The sequence below is a fragment of the Alosa sapidissima genome, chromosome 7 (genome assembly GCF_018492685.1).
Source record: "Alosa sapidissima isolate fAloSap1 chromosome 7, fAloSap1.pri, whole genome shotgun sequence".
In the NCBI taxonomy this organism is placed as follows: Eukaryota; Metazoa; Chordata; class Actinopteri; order Clupeiformes; family Clupeidae; genus Alosa; species Alosa sapidissima.
Window position 1 is genome coordinate 39,239,539 of NC_055963.1, and position 27,793 is coordinate 39,267,331.

The 27,793-nt window shown below is 39.2% G+C and overlaps 1 protein-coding gene and 1 long non-coding RNA gene across 2 annotated transcripts in view; one reads left to right on the forward strand and one right to left on the reverse strand.

Annotated features, from left to right (window-relative positions):
* Positions 1-24,341, forward strand: part of LOC121713564 (E3 ubiquitin-protein ligase NRDP1) — a 71,675-nt gene extending 47,334 nt beyond the window's left edge. The window contains exons 4-6 of the mRNA XM_042098272.1: positions 9,705-9,840; positions 17,394-17,497; positions 22,802-24,341. Coding sequence (XP_041954206.1) covers positions 9,705-9,840; positions 17,394-17,497; positions 22,802-23,156 — 595 coding nt within the window. The 3' untranslated portion in view covers positions 23,157-24,341. The remainder of the gene's footprint in view (positions 1-9,704; positions 9,841-17,393; positions 17,498-22,801) is intronic.
* On the reverse strand, positions 192-27,767 carry LOC121713588. The gene is made up of 4 exons (XR_006032883.1): positions 27,049-27,767; positions 24,693-24,706; positions 15,526-15,529; positions 192-203 (listed from the first exon to the last, which is right to left on the reverse strand). It is a non-coding gene; the product is annotated as an uncharacterized LOC121713588 (long non-coding RNA).
* Between the last annotated feature and the right edge of the window lie 26 nt (positions 27,768-27,793).

Below are 27,793 nucleotides of genomic sequence, written 5' to 3' on the forward strand. Positions count from 1 at the left end.
GACGTTAAATCTTCGCTTAGCAACAGAAGGAGCACATTTATGTGGACCACTACAACATGACTCATTATGTCTGTAACTCTATAAAACGCTTACTTTCATAAAGGAAGCACACAATTCAGCACATACACATGGAAACCGATATTTTAGGTACTTGGCCACAAACTCAAAACGTGTCTCTCTGAAGCTCTGTTCTAGAATATTTGCTCTGAAGTCTGTTCCCGTTGCTAGGCAACATCAAATAAACAAAATGAGAGTCTTTTCAAGGTATTAAAAGTGTACGAGTGGATGTGTGTGGTTTGCAATTGGAATAAACAAGAAATAACATTTCCAATAATTTCCCATGATAAATTACATAATATTTGCACCTTCCTTACTTGTAAAGCTCACACCGTATTTCAAATGTAATACAACGTTGCCACCTAGCGTTCAGATGTAGGCTATTTAACATTAATGTGACATTGCTTGCTTATTCTTTCGTCAACTCCATGCTTTTAGGATAAATCTTTTTTATCATAGTTCCCTCTTCAATGAGCGATTACCAGCTCGTTTTTGTAAAAGAGAGAGCTGTTTATTGTCCCTAGGTTTACAGAAACACCTATTCATATTAATACGTAGCCTATGGAGTGCTGCCGACCACTGTTCATTATGGCCCAGAATGCCTTGCATGTCTTTATAACATAACAACACAGTAAAACTTAAATGCCCGTAAACATATGCATTTGCATACTTGTAACATTTTTAATAATACTCTCCCATCATGATATTTAACAATAATGAAAATTTTAATTTGAATACTGTCAATGTGAAAATAACTGTACTATGTCAGCAATAAATAGCTAATGTTCTCCTTACCATTTCAGTTTGTAAGTCCATACTATCCCATGGCAGAGCAAGGACTTCATGATTGGGCAAGGCTGCCCAGAGACATTGTGCATACTAGGAAGGCATTGTGATAGATGTACCAGTACAACTGCAAATGTGGAAGGTGATAGTTAACAAATATGGGTGGGTGGTTTGCCAAATGCTGGAAACTTTTGGAATGTTTAATCTTTTTTTTAGCTTATGCACCCTCACATTGGAGTCCCGGATTCAAATACAAAATTTGGTATCGATATGTGACAGTGTTCCTGAGATATGGACGACTTCCTGTTTTGGAGCTTCGCCGCCGATTTCGTTTAGCTGTGACGGGCAAACGCTTTCGAAAATCAAAAATCCTTCTGGTAACTTTTGTGAGGCTTGGTCCAAGGATAATGTACGTCAAGTTTCGTGGCGTTCGGACCAAATTTGTGACCTGTGAAAATTTAGTTTCACTTTCTGTTCAATCCAATATGGCGGACGAACGACACGCCCACCTGACGTCATCTTCGCGACCAACTTACACCGGTACTGACCGGACGTTTTAAAGTTGGAACGGTGTCTCTGTCTCAAAGGGCCTAGGCGCTAGGGCTGACAAAAAATTAAGGAGACGGGAAAAATAATAATAAAACGTAAGAACAATAAGTGTGCTTTGCAAGCACACTTAATAATAATAATAATAATAATAATAATAATAATAATAATAATAATAATAAATATAACCGCAAGCGGTGATTTACGGGGTCCGAGCAAAACGAACATGAGGTAGCATAGCTTTTTAGTTTTACATATGCTTTGATTGTTTGGGCCCAATTATTCAAAAGAAACGTGATCGGATAACGGTTATCGGATTTCAGTTACCGGATTTCGGCTATCGGATTGGATCAAATCTTGAAAATGGCTTGTTCAAAGGGAAACAAGGATCCTGAAAATTGGATTAGATCACATAATCTATTCTTGGTTTTGATCTGGATAAAGTTCTTTGTGTTGTTCAAAACTTTTGAGTTGGATTGGAATAAATTTGATGCATAAAATTAGGATTACCCTGTGCTGTAACGTTATAGTGTGCTAACCAGGGATTTGTGTAAAAACCAGAGGGGGGGATGATTTTGAATAAGTTTGTAACCCCCCCCCCCCCCCAAAAAAAAAAAAAAAATGAACGAACGATTCATAGCCTAGTAATGTCATGGCTAATAATAGCCTTTATGATGTTTAGCTTTTCTCTGAAATTGTGGCAAAAGTAAACATTTTTAGAGCATAAGACCAGGGTGAAAAAGATGCATCTGAATGTAGAGATTAATATGAATTTTGAGTCTAGGTCAATCTGGTAAGGAGAAATAAGCATTTTTGACAAGAGCACATCAGTGAAGACCTCTCCTGGACCACCAACACTGCATCACTGGCGAAGAGAGCTCAGCGCCGCCTGTACTTCCTGCGGAAACTCAGGCGAGCAAGTGCTCCACCAGCCATCATGACCACATTCTACCGAGGCACCATTGAGAGCATCCTCTCCAGCTGTATCGCTGTGTGGGGCGGAAGCTGCACTGAATACAACAGGAAAGCCCTGCAGCGCATAGTGAACACAGCTGGAAGGATTATTGGTGCTTCACTCCCCTCCCTGAAGGACATTTACACCACCCACCTCACCCGCAAGGCGACCAAAATTGTGAGTGATGCAAGTCACCCCGCTCACAATCTGTTTGATCTACTGCCCTCTGGGAAGAGGTACAGAAGCCTGCGCTCCTGCACTACCAGACTCACCAACAGCTTCATACACCAAGCTGTAAGGATGCTGAACTCTCTCCCTCCTCTCCCCCCTCCACCCTCAGCTACATAACATCCTGGACATTGGACCCACAATGGCCGCCTGCACTACTCCACTTGCACACTTGCACACTTGTACACTTTACAACTTGTTGTTGTTGTCCTGAAAACAACACTTCTGCTGCTCTTACATAACTTGCACCACTATGCCACTTTCTTTCTTACTTAGGTCAAACAGAACTACCCAAGCCTTTTATTGGCCTGACTTTGCACTAGTATTTTATTGACTGTCTATGCACAATTTCAACCAAATTTTGCTGCTCTTATTTTTTTCATTATTATATGTGCCCTCTTATTTACTTATTTACTTACTTTTTTGTTTACTTGAATGTTATGTTTGTCTGTGGACTTAAATTGGTAAAATATGTCTTGTCTTCACCGTGGGATAGTGAGAAACGTAATTTCGATCTCTTTGTATGTCTGGAACATGTGAAGAAATTGACAATAAAGCTGACTTTGACTTTGACTTTGACCTTTGGGTGCAGTACCCCAAATTTTGGGTTATGGGTAGTGGGGGGTACTGGTAACAATACTTGAAAATGTGAAGTTTCTAGGACTTACGGTTTGTAGGAATATAGGTGATCTAGGAAAAGTGGTCTAACTTTATTGGCCTATATCTCTGAAATGGAATCAAAATTCTGACCGATAACTTTTGTGAGGCTTGGTCTAAACATTGTCTGTGAGAATTTTGGTGAAGATTTGATTATTTTTGAAGAGTGTGAAACTGTTTATAATGTTTGGCTTTTCCATGAAATTGTGTCTCAAGTAAACATTTTTAGACCATAAGACCAGGGCCAAAAAGATGCATCTGAGTTTAGAGATTAATATTATGAAAGAATTTTGAAATAATTAACTTTTTTTTCCAACAGCGCCACCTTTGGGTGCAGTACTCCAAATTTTGGGTTATGGGCACTACTGGTAACCATACCTGAAAATTTGAAGAGTTTTGGAGTTACGGTTTAGGCTGCAGTATGACTTTTACAGAATTTTGGCAAAAAATGAACGGTACAGAAACAATAGGGGTCCTGCAGCTATGCTGCTCGGACCCCTAATAATAATAAAACTTAAAAAGTACAATAAGTGTGCTGCTTTGCAAGCACACTTAATTATGATGATTGGCTGAATCAAGTCAACACATTTATGCATTCATGTCATAATCAGGGGTGGAGACAACTGAACAATCTACTCAAGTAGAAGTCAGTGGTGGACTGTCAAGACCTGGAAGGTCTTCTCTGCATGTCTAATTGATAAAAAATCATGGATTCTTGAATATCATATAAGTTTTCAATTTATTATTTATGTCTGCCTCTATTTACCACTGCCTTTTGATTGACAGCTGTGGTATAGACAGGATAATTGGGGCAATGGGGCAATTTAATTTTGCTTTTTTATTACAAAATGTCTCTTTGTTATGAAAATATAATATCTCTTTTCTGTAGTCATTTTACTTATAGTGCAGCAGATTAGTAAAAAAATCGTTCACTTTGGTATAGAAGCATGACATTTGGCACAGATACTCTCTAAGGGTCACTATTTTGGAAAAAAGCGCTGGCCATTCAAAAATTCAATATAGCGGCCATTTTTCAAGATGGCCACCATTGCTATTCAATGCTTATTATATCAATTATTCAAACAGTGATCTAAGCATACAATTTGATACAAATACTCTCTAAAGGAAATGTTAATGGGGGGAAAAAATGCTTGTCCCTCAAAAATTCAAGATGGCCGCCATTTTTAAAGATGGCCACCATTCCTGTCGAATATTAATCATTTCAATTGTTCAAATGGTGATGCAAGCATACAATTATGCAGAAATACTCTTCAAGGAACACTCTTTTGGGAAAAGGTATGTGCCACTCAAAAATTCAGGATGGAAACCATTTTTCAAGATGGCTGCCATTCCTGTCCTATGTTCATTGCCACTGTTTCCAAAAAGTGATACAGAAAATATGCCACAAATATTCTGTTAAGGCCACTTTTTGGAAAAACTGGATGGCCAATACAAAATTCAAGATGGAGACCTTTTCCAAGATGGCCGTCATTTCGGTAGTATGTACACTGATGCACACATGCATGTTAGCAAAAATATTCTAATGGCAACACTTTAAAAAAAAAGGCAATCGCAAAAATTCAAGGCATTTTTCAAGGTGAGTGTTGCTTTAATAATGTACTCTGTTGGGACTGAGTTAAAAGGAAGGATTGAAAAAATAACATAAGTTCTATTCACATTTTTTCCAGCCTGAGATTGAGAGGTTGTGCCCTGTCGAGTCATAATAAAGACTGTTAAAAATGGTAGCCAATGCCTCCTAGCTTGGCAGTCAGCAAGTGTTGTATTGGGGGCAACATATCCAGGAAGGTGTTCATATACAGTACATCACGGTCCAGAATCAGAAAATCGGCTCTCGCCCACTGCAAACTTACTTTTTTATTCACATTTGCAATTGCACAGTTCTGTGCAAGTGAAACCCAATCTAAAACATTTGCATCTTCCACGGCACTCTGATTTGCAGCCACACTTGGCTAGCTATTCACAACTTTGTGCAACTGGTGCATTTGCTGTCCAGAAGACCCCTCATTGTTCACCAAGCTTTTTCCATCCCCAGTCAGCAGGACTCTGCTTCTGACTGACACTGGGTTGCTTGACCCCATATGCAGCCTACCTGATATGCAGCACGTTTAGTGTGTTGAAGCAGAGCTGCCCTTGTTGGAGGAATGGCTTCATATGGCCTCTGCTTTCAGGCAAACATGTCAAGTCTAGCCTCATCTACACTAACAGCTGTGTTTGATCGATCATACAGCAGGACCACAAACTTATCAAGGATTTCCAGGTCACTATTGTGAAAGAGTGGAATGTTGGTGGCAATCATTTTATAGACATCATGTTGAGAAACATGATGGGTAGGTGGTGATGGGAGGGGTTCCTTTGTGTCTGTCTGACAAAGACAACATTTCATCCAATCAGTTGATCTCTTGGCTGACATGGGATTTTCATTTGCCATTTTGGGGGATTGTTGTCTGATTGAGGTGGTAAAAGAATAACCCCTTAATCATAGACATAGTACACATTCAAGTATGGGATACAACTAGGTTCGGGTCACCTACACCTAGCCCGATCATTCATCCAATGCCATTCAAGTCCCGTGTGATCTGTACACCTTCCAGGTAAGCATACATGAACAAGTCATGTATTGCCCCGGTTACCCTTGGCTCGGCTCTCCTGCGCTGGCACAACCTGTCAATTCAGGAGCGGCTATCTAACTACATCTATTACTAGCTAATTGATGAGGGGCTGTTAGGCAGCATTTGGGACACTAAACTTAGGTTTACTATTACTAGTCAAGAACTACAGTCTAAGTAAAACTAGATCAGCTGACACTGAACCCCATGCTGAGTTCCACAGCAGTGAAGTCACCAGTGTGCCCTGGTTGTGTAATGACATTCACTCTAAACAAAACCTTCCTTAACACATTACATTGAGCTCTGACAGAAATGGTGGCCATCTTGAATTTTTGAGTGGCACACCTTTTTTCATGAGAATGTTCCTTGAAGAATATTTGTACCAAATTTGATGATAGCATCACCATTTGAAAAATTGATGTAAGGATTCAAGAGAAATGGCGGCCATCTTGAAAAATGGTTGCCATCTTGAATTTTTGAGGGACAAGCACATTTTCAAAAAAAAAACATTCTTAAGAGAGTATTTTCACAAAATGTTATGCCTACATCACTGTTTGAACGATTGACATAATGACATTTGACAGAAATAGCAGCCATCTTGAAAAAATGGCCACCATGTTGAATTTTTGGGTGGCCAGTGCCTTTTTCCCAAAAAGTGACCCTTAGAGAGTATCTGTGCCAAATGTCATGCTTTTATACCAATTTGAACGATTCTCTTGAAATATGCCATTAATCTGCTGCCCTATTATCCTATCACTAATAATGGACAGAACACATAATAGGCCTGTCCTCTATGGTACATCAGCAACAAAATAATTCATATGTGTTTTGTTATGAAAGTGATGTGGCTCCTTTAAAAGCATGTGTGTAGAGAATGAGAGATTGAGCGAGAGGGACAGAAAATGCACATGAACAGTTAGCAAGGCATCTGCATTTATAATTATTCCTAGAAGCAATGAAACTACATGAATTAATAATAAATTGAACATGTAGTGCAATTTCATGATCAAATTTGTCTTATCAATCAAAAAAGTAATTTCATGCTGTCGACCATTGGTTTGGGCATTTTGTTTTAAAAACAAAGTACTGGTTCAGGCACCATTTTGGCATCATTTTAAAAGTATTGATTTAGCACCGGTATCGGATAAAACCCAAACGATACCCAACCCTAGTTGTGCATGACCTGACGAAAAACAAAACCTCCTGGAGAGATTTCAGGTGTGCAATAACTGTAAAAGGCGTCTTCATAAAATAGGGTGGTGTTGGTGATTGAGTGCAATTGAATTGTTTACTGAAATCAGAACTTAAACAGCCTTTGAATTCTTAACTCATTGAATGCCAAGCTGTTTTCGGAAGCTTTGTCCTAGAGTGCCAGCAATCTAGACCATTGTTGATGATTTTTGTACAGCCACAGCATATTCTGTTATGGCTATGAACACATACAATGGCTCGTTTGAAAGGTGAGACTTTAAGCTCTCAGTGGGTGCAAACCGTGTATTTCTACACGTTTCTGTTCCTGAGAAATCGCAAGCTAAACAGTGACTAGTTTTCATCAAAATAGCTGTTTTTTTTCCCCCTAGAAATGGAGATATAACGTCTTTCATGTAATATGAAGTGTTGCCTTTAAAGTTTCCGGGTAGTGACCTAGCGAGACTGCCACCTAGTGATAGACCCACGAAAATGGCCTGGTTTTGAGCTGACGTGCATGCGTCACTGATTCGACCCAAAGCGGCAACTGAGTTATGATTAATGTCCAGATAAAATGTCCAGATTGTGCGTTTTCATGAGTTTTCGATCGTCATATAATTAATTTCCATTCATCACAGAGTTCCCAAAATCACATATAAGGTGTGTTAGAGTGTCTAGTTTCGTAATAAAAAAAAAGCGTTTTTGGTTTAATACTGTTGCCAATGAAAAGTCTGTCCTACACCATGGGTCTCCAAAAAGTCACTCTCAAGCTCCCCCTTCTGAGCTTGCCAGAGGCTGAAGCAGTAGCCTACATTTAAACACAATTGTTGCCACGAGGCATTCCAGCCTACGCATTTTATAAAAAAAGTAAATCATGCATAATTAAAAAATCACTCAATTTAGGCTACCGTAGACCTAGTTGGCTATACGCAATGAGGTTTTTATTACAGCACAGCGCACGTTCAATGAATGAATGAAAGCGGATGCCTTGTCTCGCAATAAACAGGTGGAAATCCCGACACACTTTCAACTATATGAACAACAAGGACAACTATGACCATCCAGGATCATCCAGACCAAACGTGACGATTTTGCTACATAGGCTACTATTCCTATTTATGTACCAACATGCAAAACCCGAGCCTTCTAAATGGTTTAGTTCTTGCCCTATGGGCTTGTGAACTTTGACAAAAAAAGAGGCCAAACAAAATCGACACCCCCCGTAAAACTGCCTTTATCTTGGAAAGTATTGATCTTACATAAAAGTAATTTTCCTTGGTAACATAGGCACACCTGGCAGGGCTCTACCATGCGCCCATTTCACTCGCACATGCGAGTAAAAATAATGGTGTGCAAGTGCAAAAAAATATTAAGTTGCACTGGTGCGAATGGCTTCTAACCAAGTCAATGTTTGTCTACAAAATACACCGCAACATCGCGAAACATTACTGGGTGCGAACCATAAAATCACGTCGCCAATGCAGCATAAAAACTACACCTCCCATCAACGTTAGCAGTTTCGCGTTGTGATTCGCTAGTTGCTTCTATCAAATTCAAGGGTGCGCACAGAAAAAGCGGAAAGTTAGACTAGCCACGCAAGATGCAAAGTAGAACTAACTTCTTCAATCCACCGAATTCATCATATATATTAGGAACATGATGAGATTCTGAGAATGCACTGAGAGAAGAAAAAGTTATGCCTTTCAGCCCAGTTGACGTATTGGCTGCAATATGCAAAATATAGCTGTAGCGAACAGGCACAAAAGTAGCCTCCCATAATACTCCCGTTTTCTTCAAAGGTAGAACGCTACAGACAACTCCAGGGGTGCATCCGAATAGTCAGTACATACTAACTTCCATGCATGCTTGTGTGTTTTACACCGAATACAAGCTGAAGTGCAAAACGAAAGTATGCATAGCATTTGGGTTTTGAGGAAGAGAAAATTCACGGTTTTAGTAGTAATATTGGGCAGTATGCAGTTAGATAGGTCACCATGGGCATATTTGGATTAGCTACAGGTGGATTCACAAATAAATAACTTGGCCTAGGGACCTACATTTGGCAGGATAACCTACTTCATATACAGCCTAAATGCAAATATGGCAATGCATTATATTATTTGACATTAACAAAATGTAGAAAAATAGAACAGACTGAAAATAAAGTAGGCAATGATGTTCTTTAAAATCTTGTTTCCTCTAAATGTTGTCAGTCATTCTTAATCTTCGTAATTGGTGCACTGGCATGTCTAACTGTTAGCTGCAGTGTAAAGTTACATTATGTGTAAGTACAGAACTGTGCTCCTGGACAAATCTTTTCAGAATTTTTTGAGACCTAAGTGCGTGGGCCCTGGTTGAATTGACATGGAATGACCCCTGTGCAAGTGAGTGACAGGAGTGTACTCATATAGAAAGACAAAAACAACCAATCACAAAGAAATGTTTTCTAGAAGTGTTACTGCCGATGACCATGCATCTTCACTGTGTTAATGAATTAATTTTAAATCCAGTATCCTTAATTGTAGTAGTCCTTTGAAACATGTGCAATGTAATTGCTATACCTTGGCGAAGAAAGGTATCAATCAGATGATTTCAGGCTGTCCATTGTCATTTACTTCATGCATCATGCATCAATTTTGCCTGATCTGTACTGTATGTAGGCTAGAGATGCCCAAAGACGAAATGCCTGGCCACAACTGCATCAGACACTTGCGCAGTGTAGTGCAACAGCAACAGACCAAGATTGCTGAGCTGGAGAAGACCGCTGCAGAACACAAGCATCAATTGGCTGAACAGGTTAGACGTTTGTATTGTATTATGTATTGTTATAACATATAATGCATACCATGTAAGTGTAATTTGCATTGTGTTTGACTGTTTTCTTGCGATAATAAACTTGGAGACGATGAATGTGGAGGAAGCAGTAAATACATGTGTTTAGGGAGGGCATAAATGGATGGTCTGCCTACAGCAGTTAACTGCATTTGTGCTGGAACACATTACTATTGTTATATTGCACTATTGTGTTGTAACAACCAGAGAATTTGACAAGATATTAACGTTAGCTGTGCTAGATAGGCTTCCATGCATGTTAAAAGGACACTGTGTCATGTCATGTAAGGAACAAGGTAATGCAAATAAACATAGCCAGCACTGCAGAGTCTTTTTAACTTTATTAACTTATGGTAAATAAGTGTTACACTGCTGTGCGCAAACCCCGTGTTTATCTGACGTCAGGATGCTAGCACATTAGCAGCGATTAGTTAACTATGCTAACGTTAGCTATTACAAGTAAAAGCTTTGTCTCCTCCAAGTGACAAGCATATAATACACAATACTGGCTTACATTGGAACAGTAAATATCCTTGTCTAGTTTATTTACATTGAGTTGACAGTAGACCTGCATTATTTTCTTGATTGATTGATTAGTTGTTTGATCGTTAAAATGGGGTGGTTCAGGATTTTGGACCTCATTTCCAAGTTAGCAAGTGTGATATTTATCAGTGGAGACCGTTTTCAACACGTTTCCTCCAGTCCTTCTAGTTGCAAAGTTCGCAGGTGCTAGACTAGCGTAAGTCATCAGTATGTGTTAGCCTGCCACTAAAAATAGTCTTACCCACTCCACAGTACACACGAGCTTGCAGCTTCATACTCTCTATGGGCTGCCACCTTTTGTGCTTGTGATTTGCAGTTATTTTTGGTGTGTCCGCTCCACTGTTATATTCTTTTCAGTGTTGTCACAGTGGTTGTTGCAGCGTTTCAGCTTCAGTTGTATTTTGGCTGTCAGTAGGTGGTGGTCTGACCCAGCGTCTGCTTCCTTCCTCACTCGAACATCCAGGAGAGAGCGCCTAAACATCCAGTTTATGCAAATGTGGTCGATCTGGTTTTCAGTTGTGTGGTCAGGTGATACCCAAGTGGCTTTATGGGTGGGTTTATGGGGAAAGAGTGTTCCTCCTATGACCAGGTTGTTCTTTGCACAGACTTCTGCAAAGATCTCTCCGTTCTCGTTCATGGAGCCAATTCCTTGTTTTCCCATTACCAGATGGTATCCACTGTTGTCCATTCCCACCTTTGCATTCATGTCTCCGATGAGCACAATGATGCCTCTTGCTGGTCTGGTCTGGATTATTTGTTGCAGTTGATTGTAGAAGTTGTCCTTTGATTCCTCATTGCCATTGTTAGTGGGTGCATAGCATTGTATGACTTGAAGCTTGATTCTTTTCTGTGTAGTTTGGAATTGTGCAGTGATGATTCTGGAGTTGATTGGCTCCCAACTGGTGAGGGACCTCTGCTTTTTTGGAGAGCATAAATGCTACTCCCTCAGTGTGTGATGCCTTGTCATCCGGGTGTCCAGAGTATAGTATGGACTCACCGCTTGCCAGTCTGACTTCTCCTGTCTGTATCCTAGGGCTGGGACTGTATGGATGTTTTCTTACAGTGGTCGGTAAGCAAGAAATTACCGCAGTTTCACGGTATAACCCCCCCCCCCAAAAAAAATGGATTATGAATTTTGTGCCGCCACCAGCCATCACAGCTAATTAAACTTTAGACAGCCGCAGCAACTTCAAAGATCACTGGACCAAATGCTTCAGACATGAAAGAAATAAGCAGTTTATCAACAAGGCTATCACGATTTTAGAACTGTTACATTCATGACGCTTATGCTAATGTTACAACGGTAGGCTACTGCACGTTTTACTGGCTGTGTCAGGTTGTAACAAAGGTAGGCCCTAGGCTAGGCCTAGACCTACATGTCGCTGTTAAGTTAAATTCTTAACAACCTAGAACATATTTTTTAATTCTTTCATGAACTAAACATGTATGACTCCTTTCTGGAGTCCTTTCTTAATTTCACAGCTTTCACGTTTAACAGCTTTATGTAAATCAAGTTTGAACGGAGAGAATAGAAAAGTGTTACGATTGTGCCAGTTCTCCCCTAGGCTACTCTCGCATAGTAAACAAATGGAATGTTAGAACATTGCGCTAAAGGTTTGGGTTTGCTTCATCTTTTGATAAGTTTTGAAGTTTTGTTTTGATGGTGACTGCATAACGTGATTATCTGAGATTCTGCTACGTTTTCAACCCGGAATTGTGCATATGTCATGGTTGAAAATGTCGAAGTCGAATCCCCCAAATGTTTCACAGATTTTTTTTTTTTTTTTGCGGTGATTACGGTGACGAGCTCAGACCCGCGGTAGGGTCACGTGACCACGGTATTGCGGTAATGCGGTTACCCTCCCAGCCCTACTGTATCCATCTGGTTTCACACAGACCTAGGACAGAGATCTTGTACCACCTCATCTCTTCTGCAATGACTCTGATTTTCCCTGCTTGGTACATGGTCCCGATGTTCCAGGTTGCGATGTTAATAGGTTGCCTAGAAGATTCCGCACCCTCTCCCTATGGTTTTCAGTATTCGCCTTCATAGTCCCTTTGGCATGTCTGCCTGAAGAGTCTTCTTCTAGGCTTCTGGGTTTTTTACTTTTCATCAATGTTTCTGTAATCCTTTTTATCCACGACACGGGGGATTGGCCCATGCGCTTCACCAGAGCCCTGTTGGTCAGCATTACCTGCTTCCACCTCTCACGACGAGGATGTAGGGATGGGCTTTGACACCCCGGTCTATGTCACTTTCATTGAATTTCATTGAAAAGGCATTTGACAGCGTAGACCGTGTGTTGTTGTGGAAGCTCATGGCTCACTATGGTATCCCTCCGAAATATGTAAACATAATCAAAAACACATACCAGGGTATGCAATGTCAAGTGCTCCAGCAGGGATTTGCATATGAAAAGATCGAAATGCTCACTGGTGTGAGACAGGGCTACCTCCTATCTCCGTTCCTCTTCCTCTTATGTATTGACTGGATCATGAAACAAACAACCAGCAATAAAAAGAATGGCATCCAGTGGTGTCTGACAGAACACCATGATGATCCTGACTTCCCGGATGACATAGCACTGCTCTCACATACACACCAACAGATGCAGGACAAGACAACACGGCTGGAAACAACCGCAGCCACTCTCTCGAAGAGGTCAAAAAATGTACCTACCTGGGAAGTGTGATAGCTGTGGATGGGGGGTCAGAGGAAGACATAAAGTCGAGAATTGGAAAAGCTAGAGCAGCTTTCAACATCCTAATCAAGATCTAGAAAACAAAAAACATCTCTCTCAAGACCAAGCTCAAAATCTTCAACTCCAATGTGAAATCCGTACTGTTGTACAGATCTGAAACATGGAAGAACACTACCATCATAAGCAAGCTGCTCGAGCATCATGTGGGCATCAAAGACTCAGCCCTGGAGTTCTTCCGGTCCTACCTGGCCGATAGGAACTTCTCTGTCCAGCTAGGAGATTCTATCTCCTCTCCTGTCCCCCTCACCTGCGGGGTCCCTCAAGGCTCTATTTTGGGTCCCATCCTCTTTTTACTGTACATTTTACCCCTAGGGGATATCCTGGCAAAACATAACATCTCCTTCCACTGCTTTGCAGATGACTTCCAGCTGTATATCCACCTTAAGGCTGATGGGCAGGCTGCACTCCATCTACTGCGTGACTGTCTTGCTGACATAAAGGCATGGATGGGTACAAACTTCCTCAACCTTAATGAGAGCAAGACTGAGTTCATTGTCTTTGCCAAAACCTCTCCGGCCTTCTCCTCCAATGCCCTGGGCCCCCTTGCCTCTAACATCAAGCCCTCTGTCAGAAATCTGGGCGCGATTTTTGACAGCAAATTCAAGTTCGAACAGCAGGTCAGTGCAGTAGTTAGGAAGAGCTTTTTCCACCTCAGAACCCTAGCTAAGACCAAAGCCTACCTGCCCCAGAGCAATCTTGAGAGAGTCATCCATGCCTTCATCACATCACAACTGGACTACTGTAATGCTCTCTACACTGGCATCGATCAATCCCAGCTCCGCCGCCTGCAGTTGGTTCAGAACTCAGCCGCCCGACTCCTCACCTGCACTAAAAAACGTGAACATATCACCCCGGTTCTGGCTTCACTCCACTGGCTCCCCATCCGCTACCGCATCAATTTCAAACTCCTCTTGACTGTATACAAATCTCTCCATGGTCTGGCCCCCACCTACCTATCTGATCTTCTCCACCACCATTCCCCTTACAGAGCACTACGGTCAGCAGACCAACTGCGGCTGGAAGAACCCAGGGCCAGGCTGAAAACTTGGGGGGACAGGGCTTTTTCAGTGGCAGCCCCTAGACTCTGGAACTGTCTCCCCCTCCACATCCTTTCAGCTCAGTCTCTAAATGTTTTTAAGTCCCTTTTAAAGACCCACCTCTTTTCACTTGCCTTTGGCTAGTGTCTCCCTTTATGCCCCTGTGTTTAGTTTTAAATGTTCTTTTTTCTGCATTTCTTAATTTATTTTAACTGTAGCCCTTTTTGTTTTGTGCCTTCCTGTTTTTATTTATTGCACTTTATTGTGAAGCACTTTGGTGCGGCTAAGCCGTCTGAAAATGCGCTTTATAAATAACATTGACATTGACTTTTACAGCATACCAGTATACCACATTCCTATTCTGTGGAATATGCAACTGATGCTCTAAGAAGAACCTCTGGTGTTTTGACCTACTTAATGAAATACATTTTTATTTTGTTACATTTCATGAGCCAATATTTGTAGTTCATATTACTGTTGTCTTTAACACCAGGATTTATTTTCTCAGACTACAATTGATATTTAGAATGTCAAATATTTTTTGCATCCAAAAGGCTGTAGTGTGTGGAGGTGATTTCTGTGTTTTATGTGTGTGTGATTCACCATACATGTATATGCACTTATCTTAAATAATACATGTTAAAACATGTTAAATACTATTAGTTAAACATGTGTATGAAAAAAAACATTATTTATGTTGAAAAATGCAGTTTATATCATATAGTGTGACATAAATCATATGGTGTGGTGAGAAAACCCGGTCACACAATATAATATGGGGTCACGCCATATGAGGTTTAATGCACTTAGCAGAACAATGAGTCTTGTGGCTACATGCTAGAACCCAAATGATATGCTCACTGCTACATGGTAACATATAAAGGTAATATTGACAACAGTGTTTCCCCTACAATGTATTCATCAGCGGCGCAGCGCCGCTCCTGGAATTCAAGCACCACTGCAAAAAAAGTTGCCTAATTAAAAAAAAAAATAGACGCAAGTGAACTTCAGGAACAGCTGCCGTTCATTCAGGTTTCATGTCAACAAATAATAGTAGGCTAACGTTGAAAACGCAGTCAGGGATTCCACAGGAGATCACTCTTGTTTGTGTTTATGTTTAAGTTTATTAGCAGATGCAATTTTGTGCAAAAAAACGTAGCCTACATTATGCTAACCAAGGAACCAAATTAAACACGCTAGCGAGATAGCTCGCCCCTACCTTCAGTAGCCTATTCCCAGATAAATCCACGCATTGTTTCATTTTTGTTTGTGATACAGGCAATGCTTTCAAGCCCTGTGTTGCTAACATACCTAGGCTGTGAAACTAAGGTCTAGCTAGCCTATTGGTGGGTTTAATTGAATTTGAGTAATAGGATACGCAAGCATTTACGTCTGAGATAGTTTGTAATTCCTGTAGAGCTCATCAAAATTATAGATATGATACAAGACACTTATCTGCTATAATCCAAGATAGATTTTCTTCGAATTTTTGACCATTTATTTTACCAAATGACATGGGAAACATAATTAATTTCATCCACATATTCTTATGCACCATGCACAACAACGCTACTAAGTTAGCTTAAAAACCGTGAGAATCAAGCCAGCGTCACCGGCCGTCACAGCATTAAAGTGACAGGCACTCAATTCGACTTGCACAGCACCAATACAGTGTAATGGCATGAAAGAGAAGTCTATATAGTTTATACAGTGCTGTGCAAAAGTTAAGACACCCATGATGAAATTGACTAAAGGGAGGAATAAAAACATATTTTGCCTTTTGTCTTAATGCCTTAATTAAAAAAAAATAGGACATCAATTATTTTTAATGCATCATGTATCGTAAATAAATACATTACATGTATATATAAATGTCTTAACTTATGCACAGCACTGTATATTCTAAATAGTAATAGTTTGTACAGTGGCCTACAGTTGTACAGTGGCTAATACTAATAATGTAAATGAAAAAGGTGAAAGAAAAACATGAATAATCCTGTTCAAGTACTGCAATAATCATGCTTGTGTTGATGGTTATGTCATAATTTGTAACTCAATCTGTCCATTTCTTTCACAAAATCCACCAGAAGTCACAATTTAAGGAGTCATTTTTTCAAATGTTTCTCTTTTTTTTTGGGGGGGGGGGGCTTCCTACGATCAACAGCAACGCTGCTGGGAAAAATTCTAGGTGAAACACTGGACAAAAAGTTGTTTTCTTCCTGTAAAATGGGTCACACCAAAAGATACTTGATTTATTGAAAGTAATATGTAATATGAGAGATAACTCACCTGGTAACCTTTAAATGCCCTTTTGAGATGTTATTATACTTTCTGAATGAAGAAGGACCCCCTATTTCCAAAGGTCTCCAGACAATTGCAAGTTTAAAAAACAGTATTTAGGGTCACACCATATGGCATCTATTTTTGGGACAAAATATTTTTGTTCAAGGCTGGTTCAAAAGATTATGCCATTTAAAGCAGCAGTAGTAGACATCTGTAGTATTAATATGTACTTAAATAAGGGGAATATATATTCATTTTATTGGTTTTATTCAAAATAAAACTTTGTGAAATGGGCTTGGGACAGTCACACCATATGAGCTTTTCCTGGTTTGACTTAAAATGGTGAAAAACAGAAAAATGACTGGCATGAATGATCTATATGTTAATATAAAACAGCTTTTTCTGAAGAATATAACCACAAAAAGGCCATGTCACGTCAACCAACCATATTTTGTTAATTAACATTACTTAGAACATTACATTTGATCTAATTTGCTTTCACTTTGACTTTTTCACTTTTCATTAAAGAGAGCCTTTTTTATTATTATTTACTATGATTCAGTTTACAAAGGCAATATCCAAGGGAGTGAACACTTTGTATAGGCATAGTACTTTAAATTCAACTGTAGTTAAATTATTTTATTGCCATTTTGGATTTCATTGCCATTTTGTTTTATTCTTTATACAACAGCCTTTCATGTTGTATTGTTAACATTTTATTCATTTTTCTCATGAGTTTATTAATGATCTATTTAATTATTAATCATGCATTTTGTCATTGGTAATTCTTTTGTTTTGTTGTAAATCACTTTTTTCATTGTGAAACACTAGCTCAATCTTTGTTATTTAAAATGTGCTGACTTATTTAAAGCTTTGCCCTTCTGACCTACAGAAACGAGACATCCAGCTCCTGAAAGCATACATGAGGGCCATTCGCAGTGCCAATCCCAATCTGCAGAATCTTGAGGAGAGCATTGAGTACAATGAGATTTTAGAGTAAGTAATTCTTGAAAAAATTACCAAGCAATTAACTCCTACATAGCAGCTATACAGTACAATCCTGTGGGAGTGTGACTAGTCAGTGGCCTAACTTTGTCTTTATGTCTATGACATTGCTCCTAAGAGAGGTCTAGTCAGTTGTTGAAGATAATTTTTCTGCAATTCTTCTGTTTTTCTACCTCTGTTATATTCTCTCTGTAGGAATTTTTTCCATGTTTTCACACACGCATCCATACTGTTGCTCTCGGTTAAATGGTTGGCCATTTCTTTTGGAAATACACTTCATGAATTCTTCTCCTGCATCTTATCTATGTAGTTTACTAATAGGTGGATCATTCCGTGTCAAATCAGATAAGGTGGTTACTGCACTGTCTCAGATTTTGTTCAGACCTTGTTTATATCATCAATGGGTCCTAAAACCAAGGCCTGTGAAATAGTTCTGTGCAAATCTTCTGTCTTCATTAGTGATGGGGACGAGACCGCCTATGCCGAGTCCGAGACAAGACCGAGTCTTTGAAGGGTCGAGACCGAGTCCGTTGGTTTTCAAATACAGTCGAGTCCGAGTCAAGACCGAGTCTTTGAGGAAGCAAGTCCGAGTCGAGACCGAGTTGAGACCAAGACCATAAAAACATGTCAGTTTTCATATTCATGATTTAATATCACCCCAATTAATAATCAACAGTTAGGCCCAGGCTTGGAATTTCACCATTTTAGAGGCAAGGCCACTTGGCCTTCAGTTGGGCATATTTGGTGGGGGGCACAAAGGCCACATGTCAGGGCACCAAGGCCAAAGTTAACTATACAGTAGTAGGCTATAAAAATAATCAAAGTTGTATTTAGCCTATTCACAGCAGTAGACCTGAATCACTGTATGAAACATTACAAAAACATGAAACATGACATATTACATAGAACTGTAAATCATCTGATCATCTAATATTTAGATGTCTAGGCTATATTTAATATTTATATTTATTTTATATTTGGCCTGTTATGGAATGATGTATTGAACAATTTAAGCACAGCTCAGCTTTAAGAAACTGATGCAACCTAGATGCATGCTTAGCATTTTTTGATCATTAAGACTCCTTTCACAAACTCTTACTCAGCTGTATATCCTCTGATTTTAACATTTACCTGTATCTAGGCAATATTTGTAACATTTATTTTGTATTTGGCCTATTATGAAATCACGAACGATTTAAACACATTTTGAAACCTAAAGACCAAAGTTGGAGACATGAATGTAGACCTTGCTGCAGATTACATTTTTAATTTAACCGGAATACTCTGGAACGGCTTACTGTACAGGGGACTGCTTTACACCTTTGTGTTCGGTAAGGTCTGCTGTTTATTCTGATATATGGTTTGTCATGTGTTGAACGAAGGGTTCGTGAAGTATTCCACCAAGATGAATGGGTAGGGAGATGGGTGTAGCACCTTATGTAGACATTATGATTAAATTTAATTATATTATTTACTTTTCTCGCAAACTGTTCACCACAGCAATTAGCAGCTAACATTGTTTAAAAGCTGAGAAAAAGCTCTTTCATGTGATGTGATACATGTGCCTGTGTGATGAGTAGGCTTAGCGATTGCGAGTATTTCAACTGAGAAGAATGGGTGAATTTGGACGCACTTTCTGTCTTGCTATGTGCTGTCATTTTCTCCACTGTGTAAGACTGAATTAGTTTGCGCTGTGATGCTAAGATTATTTTGACAGGCTATAGGCTAAATAAAAATCGCTATTAAACAGACGCAAAGCAGAATATTGAAAGAAGGGGGCACCAAGGCCAACAAGGGGCAAAGACATGGCCGCCGTGAAATTTCATTTAGATTTTTTTTTATATGAACATAAAAAAATGCGTTGGTCTCGAGGACTCGGTTTGAAATTACGAGTCCTTCTCCTCCCACTGTGGTCCGAGACTCAAGAGTCAAGACTGAGTCTTTGAAGGAACAAGTCCGAGTCGAGTCCGAGAAAGCAGAAATCGGTCTCGAGACCGGACTCGAGTACTACATCACTGGTCTTCATATATTTTTCAGACCTTGAAATTCTTTCATTTTTACAGCTTGAAAAACACTTGCTATGTTTGGGCATTAATATCTTGACAAATATTTCCCTAGCCTCTTCAAATTTTCTAGGGTGGAAGACCAACTCATAAAAAGCTTGTGTAAACAATTTAAAGTCTGTTCTAAATGTCTCCTGACTTTCGAAAGGGCCCTAGATTTCGGAAAATTTGCATGACGTGTGATATTGAGGGTATTAAAATGTTTTTCATTTGGTATCAGTTGCTATTTCGTCTTCAAATACATCAGTTTATTAATGCTTTCCCACAATTCGAAGTCTCCACATCAAATGACCATGACCATAATAAGGATAAAACAAGGCGTGTTTGTATTCTTGTGTCATTTTCAAGCAACTGAAATAGTATGTGGGGTAGCTAGTAGGACCATAAAAATGTATGTGGAAGTAGCTAAATATATAGATATTTAATGTGTAAAGTACCAATATTGTACCAAGTCCCAATTGGACAAGAAATCAATATTCCATGTATAAGAAGATGTATGAAGATAACCAAATGGCCTTTGAGAACTTTATAGCGACCAATGAATGAATAATGGAACATGAAAGGGTATACCCAGTTAAGGCCTATTCTAGGTCAATGGTTAAAATATCATTTCTAGTACATAATTCGATATATTTGCCATCTTTTTCATTTTCAAGATATTAGGAATGTCTTTTTCTTTTTGAAATATGGGAAGTAAAATATAGCCATTCTGTTCCATTCAAGTATCAGAGTTAACGCCTTGTCAAAGGAGCTCATGAGACTGTGGTACAAACTTTAAGGGGGAACTTGGCAACTATTTCAACGTAATAAACCCGTTTAGAAATCATTTGGATTGTTAAATGACCTGTTCCGGTGAAAATGGTGACTTTCCCTGCTGCCCCTAGCGTCCCCAGGCCGAAAACCAACCTTGCAACATTGAGAATACCGACCCGGAAAGAGAAGTGAGAAACAAGAAACTCGTTTTAAATCATGTTTCTTACCTTGTAACATCCACATTGTTCCGCTGAACTTATGCTAACCGTTTCGCTAGCTTGTAAACAAATCCATGTGCTTATCGTTACCTTTTTCCACAGTTTGAAATAGCATATTGCACAATTTCTCCAGCAGAGGGGGAAATATAGCTAATCCTGCCAAGTTTCCCTTTAATGATTGCATCGTACAGAACATGTTTGTCTTCCATTCTACAAAGTTTGGTCATGCTAGAAATAATACTTTTTAAGATATGAATGTCCAAACATGGCCTCCAAAATAAGGCCTTTTAGAGAGTGTAAACAATCAAGGGCATAAAGACTATGAAAACAATAGAATTGAACAAAAATATTTGACAGTTTTTCGTTATGGAACCTAAACATTGTGTAGACAAACTTTGAGGAAAATCAGAGTCGGTGCTGCAACCATTCTCCTGGATTTTGTCTGATTTGACATGGAATAAAAAGGTATTATATTGGGAGCCATGCCATAGGTCGGAAGAAGACAAAGGTAGGTCACTGTACAATCTTTATTGTTTTAAGTGTTTTTACAGTGTCTTCACATTTACTAAGGGAAAAGGCATTGGTGTAATGGGGCGTGCCTCTGCAATGTTATAAACAGCTGGGGAAGGCTGTCGCAAATCCCTCGAACAGGTGGTCAATCAGAGATTTCAAACAAACGAGGGAACAACGTCACAATGCAACATGCTGTTTTCCCTTGATGAAAGTGAAACCATGAGTTTGAAATATTAGCCTATGCATTTTTCCATATGGGGCCTTAGAAGCCATATGTCTCCATAGCCACAGCGTTTTTGTTGCAAACAAAATCAACCTAAGCGTGCTCAGATGGCGTGATAGATGAGGCGCTGTTGCTCACCTGTCCATCATTGTAAAGCCAGATTTGACTGGTCCGAACAGCTCTGGTTCGAGCATAGTTGCTCCACAACGGAGCAATGCCAGACCGAACTTCCCGACCTTAAATGTTGTGGGCGGGGCTAAGTTCGACTGGCACCCAGGCTACTAAAATTCATAATTTTCAACATTTGATATGTTGTTGATGTCCTTTTTACAGCTAAATATGGGTTTATGAGATTTGCAGATGATGTTTTTATTTGCATTTTACACGTCATACATTTTTTTATTTGGAGTTTTATTACTTTGTACATGTACAAATATGACAATTGTATAAAATATGTAGCTATATTTCATGAGCTTTCATGTGTGCCAAAGGTGTAAAACATTATGTACGTAAGTATTTGGTTGAAAGATCTGAACTACTCTAACCGTAAAAGACAAAGCACAGCTCCAGAACCTTGTTAAGAGGGCAGGGAAAATAATGGGGACTCAGCCACCACCAAGGAGATCTTTGAGGACACAGTTAGGGTTTTAAGATGGCCACAGACCCAACCCATGTCCTAAATAAGGAGTATGAGCTGTTGCCTCTGGGCAAAAGATACCGACTCCCATTCTGTAGGCTAAATAGATTTGAGTTATCCATAGTACCATTATCACTCCCTCCCACTTGCACTACGTCAAAGCACTTCCCTGTCCATGATCCATGATAAAAACTCACCTTTTCACTCTTGCCTTTCCTTCCTACTCATTACCATGCCTCCTCCATCCCACTTGCTCCTCTATTACTGTTTTATTTTATTTTATTCTACTTTTGTAGGCAATGTCTGTCTCCTGCTGAATGTATAGTGTGTTTTACTAAGTGTACTGTCTACTTGTACTGTCCCTGTATATGTTGCTTTTATGTCTATTTTCTCTTGTACTGTATACTGTCTCTGTTTGATGTTTTTATGCTACTCTTATGTCTATATCCTTTTGTCTATGTACAGTGTCCTTGGGTGACTTGAAAGGCGCTTTAAATAAAATGTATTATTATTATTATTATTATTATCAATTAAGCTACTCGATGATGGAATAGTGCAATAACTAGTGGCATCAATCATCCTTATGGACTAATCTTCTTTTTATACTATTTATCTGATGAGCTGTGTGTGTGTTTGTGTGTGGGGCATGCGCTGGAGTGCCTAGACTATGTTTGTTTTTATAATGGTTTTTGTAGAGGTGGGGGATACCATGTGTTTCATGTTTTATGAATGTCTATGTAAAAATCTTTGTGTATGTATCGCCGATGCTCCTTGTGTGCCCAAGACAAATTTCTCTCGTGAGAGAGGCAATTAAATACTTACTTACTTACTTATTTACTTACTTAAATATCTGATTTGTAAGATGTCATTTTTCTACTTATCTCACAGATGGGTGAACTCTTTGCAACCTGCACGTGTGACCCGCTGGGGTGGCATGATTTCTACCCCAGATGCTGTGCTCCAAGCTGTCATCAAGCGCTCTCTCATTGACAGTGGATGCCCACTATCCATTGTCAATGATCTCATCGAGAATGCTCATGAACGCAACTGGCCGCAGGGCCTGGCCACACTGGAAACGAGGCAGATGAACCGGCGTTACTATGAGAACTATGTAGCAAAACGCATTCCTGGTAAACAAGCGGTGGTGGTAATGGCCTGTGAAAACCAGCATATGGGAGAGGACATGATCCTGGAACCAGGGCTGGTCATGATTTTTGCCCATGGAGTTGAGGAGATTTTATAATTATGAACTCAATGTGGAATGAATCAATGAACTTATTGTGGAATTGGGGTAGCTTATTTTTTCAAGTGTCAAGCTATAGTTCCTTTTTTATTGTTTCATGATGGCATCAATAAAATGCCTCCATCATAAAATTATGTTTTGTACCACAGCGTTTTCTTGTCGCTCTGTTGAGGCTTGGAAGCAGGAAAAGGAGACATTTAATAAGGCCACCAACTTCATAAGCTCTGGAGGGTGCATCCTCCCTTTGCCTTACAAGCCCCAGTAGTTTAATACGATAATTACGTTATCGATTGATTGTACAATATGAAACTAATTTTTATAATTTTGCCTTTGAATTATTGTGTGGTTAGCGTAAATCGGTCAAATGAGTTTTTGGGACAATATATTGTCCAGCAAAAATAGCCATCATGACGGACCTACCAAAATCGAAACCAGTTAGATGCTTTATTTTACGCCGCTTTATCACTGATTATGACCCACAAAAAAAACAGTGTCCTTTTACCTAATGTTAGCAGTAGCACAGCAGGGTTTGTAAATTTCAGAAATGTTTTTGACCCGTAGTCAGATGTTCTACCAAATGGGAACATGCTCTTGACCTTAGAGGATACAAATATGCAAGTCAACTCTGATATGAAGAAGAATGGCATATTATGTAATTTGTTTGTCATGTTTTAAGCAGTTATAAGATGTTGATTTTAGATTATATGGGCTGGAATGGAAAAAATGCTTTAAAAGCCCTGCTCTTAGAACCAAATTTGCAGATCCAATCTAATCTGAAGATAAAATGTGGAACCTTTTTGCATTTAATTTGATCATGTTAGCATTCATTGTCTGCTTCATTTTTGGGCATGGGACACCATGGACTTGCTGTGCTTTATGTAAGTTTAAGAACATATGTAAATATGTAGCCCACGTGTTGTTCAGTTTTATGGATACCACTTCATGCATAAATATGTGGTAACACCTGTATCAAAAGTTGTGGATTTTTTTTAAATATTGTATTTCCTTCAATGTGCTTGAATATCCAGAGGAAATGAGTGGGTTCAATCAGGTTATACTCGGTGAATCCTCAATGTGAATCCTTAAGTGGATACTCAATGTATTTAAGTGTGCTGTAACAGGATACGTCTTCTGTAATTTCTGTATGGTATAACCAATGAACACCTTACTGCGTGTGTGTGTGGATAAGGTTGCTCTGTGCATGTCTTCATTGTTCTATAATCCAACAATATTTGGTTGCAAATGGAACACATACCACATGTTAATTGTTGAAAGTGACAGTTTCATGGAAAATACAGTATAAGTTAATTTTGAATTTGAAGCAACATGTCTAAATTAAGTTTGGAATGGGGCAGAACAACATAAGAATGATGCCCTTCAATGTGAAATTGCAAAGCATTTGGGGATTTCATCGTCTATAGTTCATAATAAAAAAAGTGCAATTCCGACATCTTAACCAGCGTAATCCCAGAGATGACTAAATCAGTGAGACCTACGAACTCTGCCACACCGACCAGAGGGAACTTCAGACTTCACAAATTCATCAAAAACTATTTTGTTACAAACTACAAATACTGGCTCATAAAATGTAACAAAATAAAATACAAAATATTGATGTGAAAAATATATTTAATTAAAATATAAGTAATTGGTAATTTGAAAATACAAAAATACCCACACAATAATCATGGTATACCAACTTTCAAGAAACTCCAAGGCATATTATTGAAAACGTATCCCCAAGAGACAAGAAATACTATTTTCTGATTAGCGGGCTATTCATTTTGTACATTGGGGCTCCTGTGAAGTCGATCTGGTAAAAAAAATATAATCGTAGATCTCTGTTTTTAGACCTGAGCTGTGCTTTGTGAAAATTAAGATTCTAACCTAAGTTCTGTCTAAAACTGATCATTTGAAGGGCTGAATCTTATTCTTCAGTCTATATCACCATCAAAAGTGAACTATTACAATTAACTGACTGCATACTGTAAGTAATAATGTTATACACAGCAGCTTTTTTGCATTTACATGCAATGGTAATTCCTTGGAATTACATTTTCTAGTTAGTGGGTTTGATCCAGCAAGCCCACAGCATGGCTTTGTTCTTCTTAAGTTTACTTATTAGTGGGTTTGATCCAGCAAGCCCACTATTGTTCTTCTTAAGTTTATTTATTGGGGGCCAAGCAGCGAAGCTGCGAGGCAACCCATAGTGATTGTATGTGTTCTTATTATTATTATAACGAAATGCTCATTTGCCATTGAACCATACAGTAAAAAGTTGGGAAATTTGGCACATTGATTCGGTATAGTCATATGATTAATTTCACTAAGTTTCATGTCAAGTGCTCTAGCGCCCCCAATGTGTCAGATTTTGCATTACATCTATGCGCTTAAAGTTTCAACCATACAAATTGAGGTATACTTGGAATCCTTGGATGAGACCGAACTCAACGCACCCCATGACGTCAATTTCCGCCACGTTGGATCTTCCGCCATATTGGATTTAATCAAAAACATTTAAAAGGCATCAAAGGTCACAAAGTTTATCCGATTTTCACAAAACTTGACGTAGATGATCGTCAGACCATGACTCATAACTGTATTGCTCTTTGGAGCCATATATGAAACCTGTCGCCCGTGACAACCAATCAAGTTTGGCGGCCAAACAGGAAGTGAAGTGATATCTCAGCAATGCTTTCACATATCAAAACCAAACTAGGTATATGGGCTCAGGACCCAATCAGGAGGACGCTCAAGAAATGTGGTAAATTTTGACCACTATGTGGCGCTATAATCACAGGAAGTGGGCTCATATTTCTTCAATGCTTTTACGTATCTACACCAAACTTGGCTCATTGACTCGGGAGCACATCCTGAGGACATACAATAATTGCAGCTATATTTATTATTATTATTATATCTTCCTATTCACCCACTTTTTGGCCGAACTACTGCTCCTAGACCGTTTGATCTATCGACGCAGTTCGAACTCCAAAAATTCAGGCCCGAACCGGTGTAACTTGCTTGTTACTTTCGTGTCACTGGCCCTTGTCGTTTTCGCGGTATTCCCGTTTTTCGGCGTTTTTTGGCCCCATTGAAATGAATGGCGGAATGCTGGGCCTCTATGACATCACAGCACCTCATTACTTGCACCTGGAGGACCTCTACTGCTAAGAGTTGATTACTTGCACCTGGCAGATAAGATAAGAGATAAGATAAGAGTTCTAAGCCATCTGGCAATGTCTAACGGGCTGGGCTGGGCTGGGCTGGGCTGTCTGTGTATATGAAGGTGTGTGCATGTAACTTTTGACCTGTATGTCCGATTTTCAAATATGAGGTACCGTTGGAATCCTCGAATGAAGCCCAGTTCAATGCCTTGCCAGCACCAGTTCTAAAGGTAATGTAAAAAAAGATCATCTTTTTTTAAAGCCAAACCATGTTCATATAGGTCATTAAAAAAATAATAATAAAGTATTTTCCAATCCATTCAGCCCAGTTCTATGCCCGGCTAGCTCCAGTCAACCTTAGTCATGAGTACAGTTGTATAGATTATAACATTGAGAAACACACATTCACACAGATATTAACCCTCTATTGCATGAATTATCACCTATACTTTGAAAAAAATTTTTAAAGTACTTTTCTTACTTAAAATGGATCAAATAAAGGAAATTTTTTAAAAAAGTAAAAAAAAATTTTTTTAAAGGGGTAGTTGGTAATTTGTTGCCATATGGCAACAATGCGCAATCGTGGAAAATGCTGTCAAATCCAATTTTTCTTTAAAAACTTATTTTTATTTCATTACAAATCTTTTAGAAATGAACTAAATTAAGGTTGCATTAGTTATGCTCTAATACATCTAGTTATAAACCTAACATAATACAAATTCAACTGTATTTTGGGCAATAAAGTGATTATGTCATGGTAATATTGTCATAGTGTAGTCCGCCTTGGAAAATAAATAGCCTTCCTGTAAGGACATAAAGTAATTGTTTTGATCAAAACCAATGTTTATATTAAATAATGTCATCATTTAGATGACTTTATTTCATTTAGATGACTTTCATTTTCCAAATTCATAGGGTTATATTGCAGTTAGAGGACATATTCAACTGTAGTGAGACCACATAGTCACAGAGCCCTGCCCCTCAGAAAGTGTGCCAATCCATGCCATACACACAGAGAGACATAGGTATCCTTCACATATCCCCCTGACAGCCTTTCCCTACCCTGTAAAGCCATGCCTCATCCATATTTGGGGTCACGCACACAAGGGTCAACCTAACGTAGGGGTCTCCGGTGTGGGTCATACTACAGGCTCACACTGGGCATGCCTTGGATGGCTCCACAGCAAGCCAGCCCACTTTTTACACCATTTATAGTGAGAGGAGAGAAGGGTCACCCCATTTGCCCTTGAACTTTGGGCCTCTGAAGTGTTAAAGCTGTAGCTAAAGAGACAGGATGGGTGACTGCAGCCGCTATCTGCTACACATATCAATGTTTTTCTCCTCATTGCTGGATTATGGCTAATCCTGACAGTTCTTTGGTGGAAGAGCCAACAATGTGCTTTTATCTTTCCCAAAATCCCAAACAAAAATGGTGAAAACAGCATGTCTAATTGACTGTGTAGTGAACAA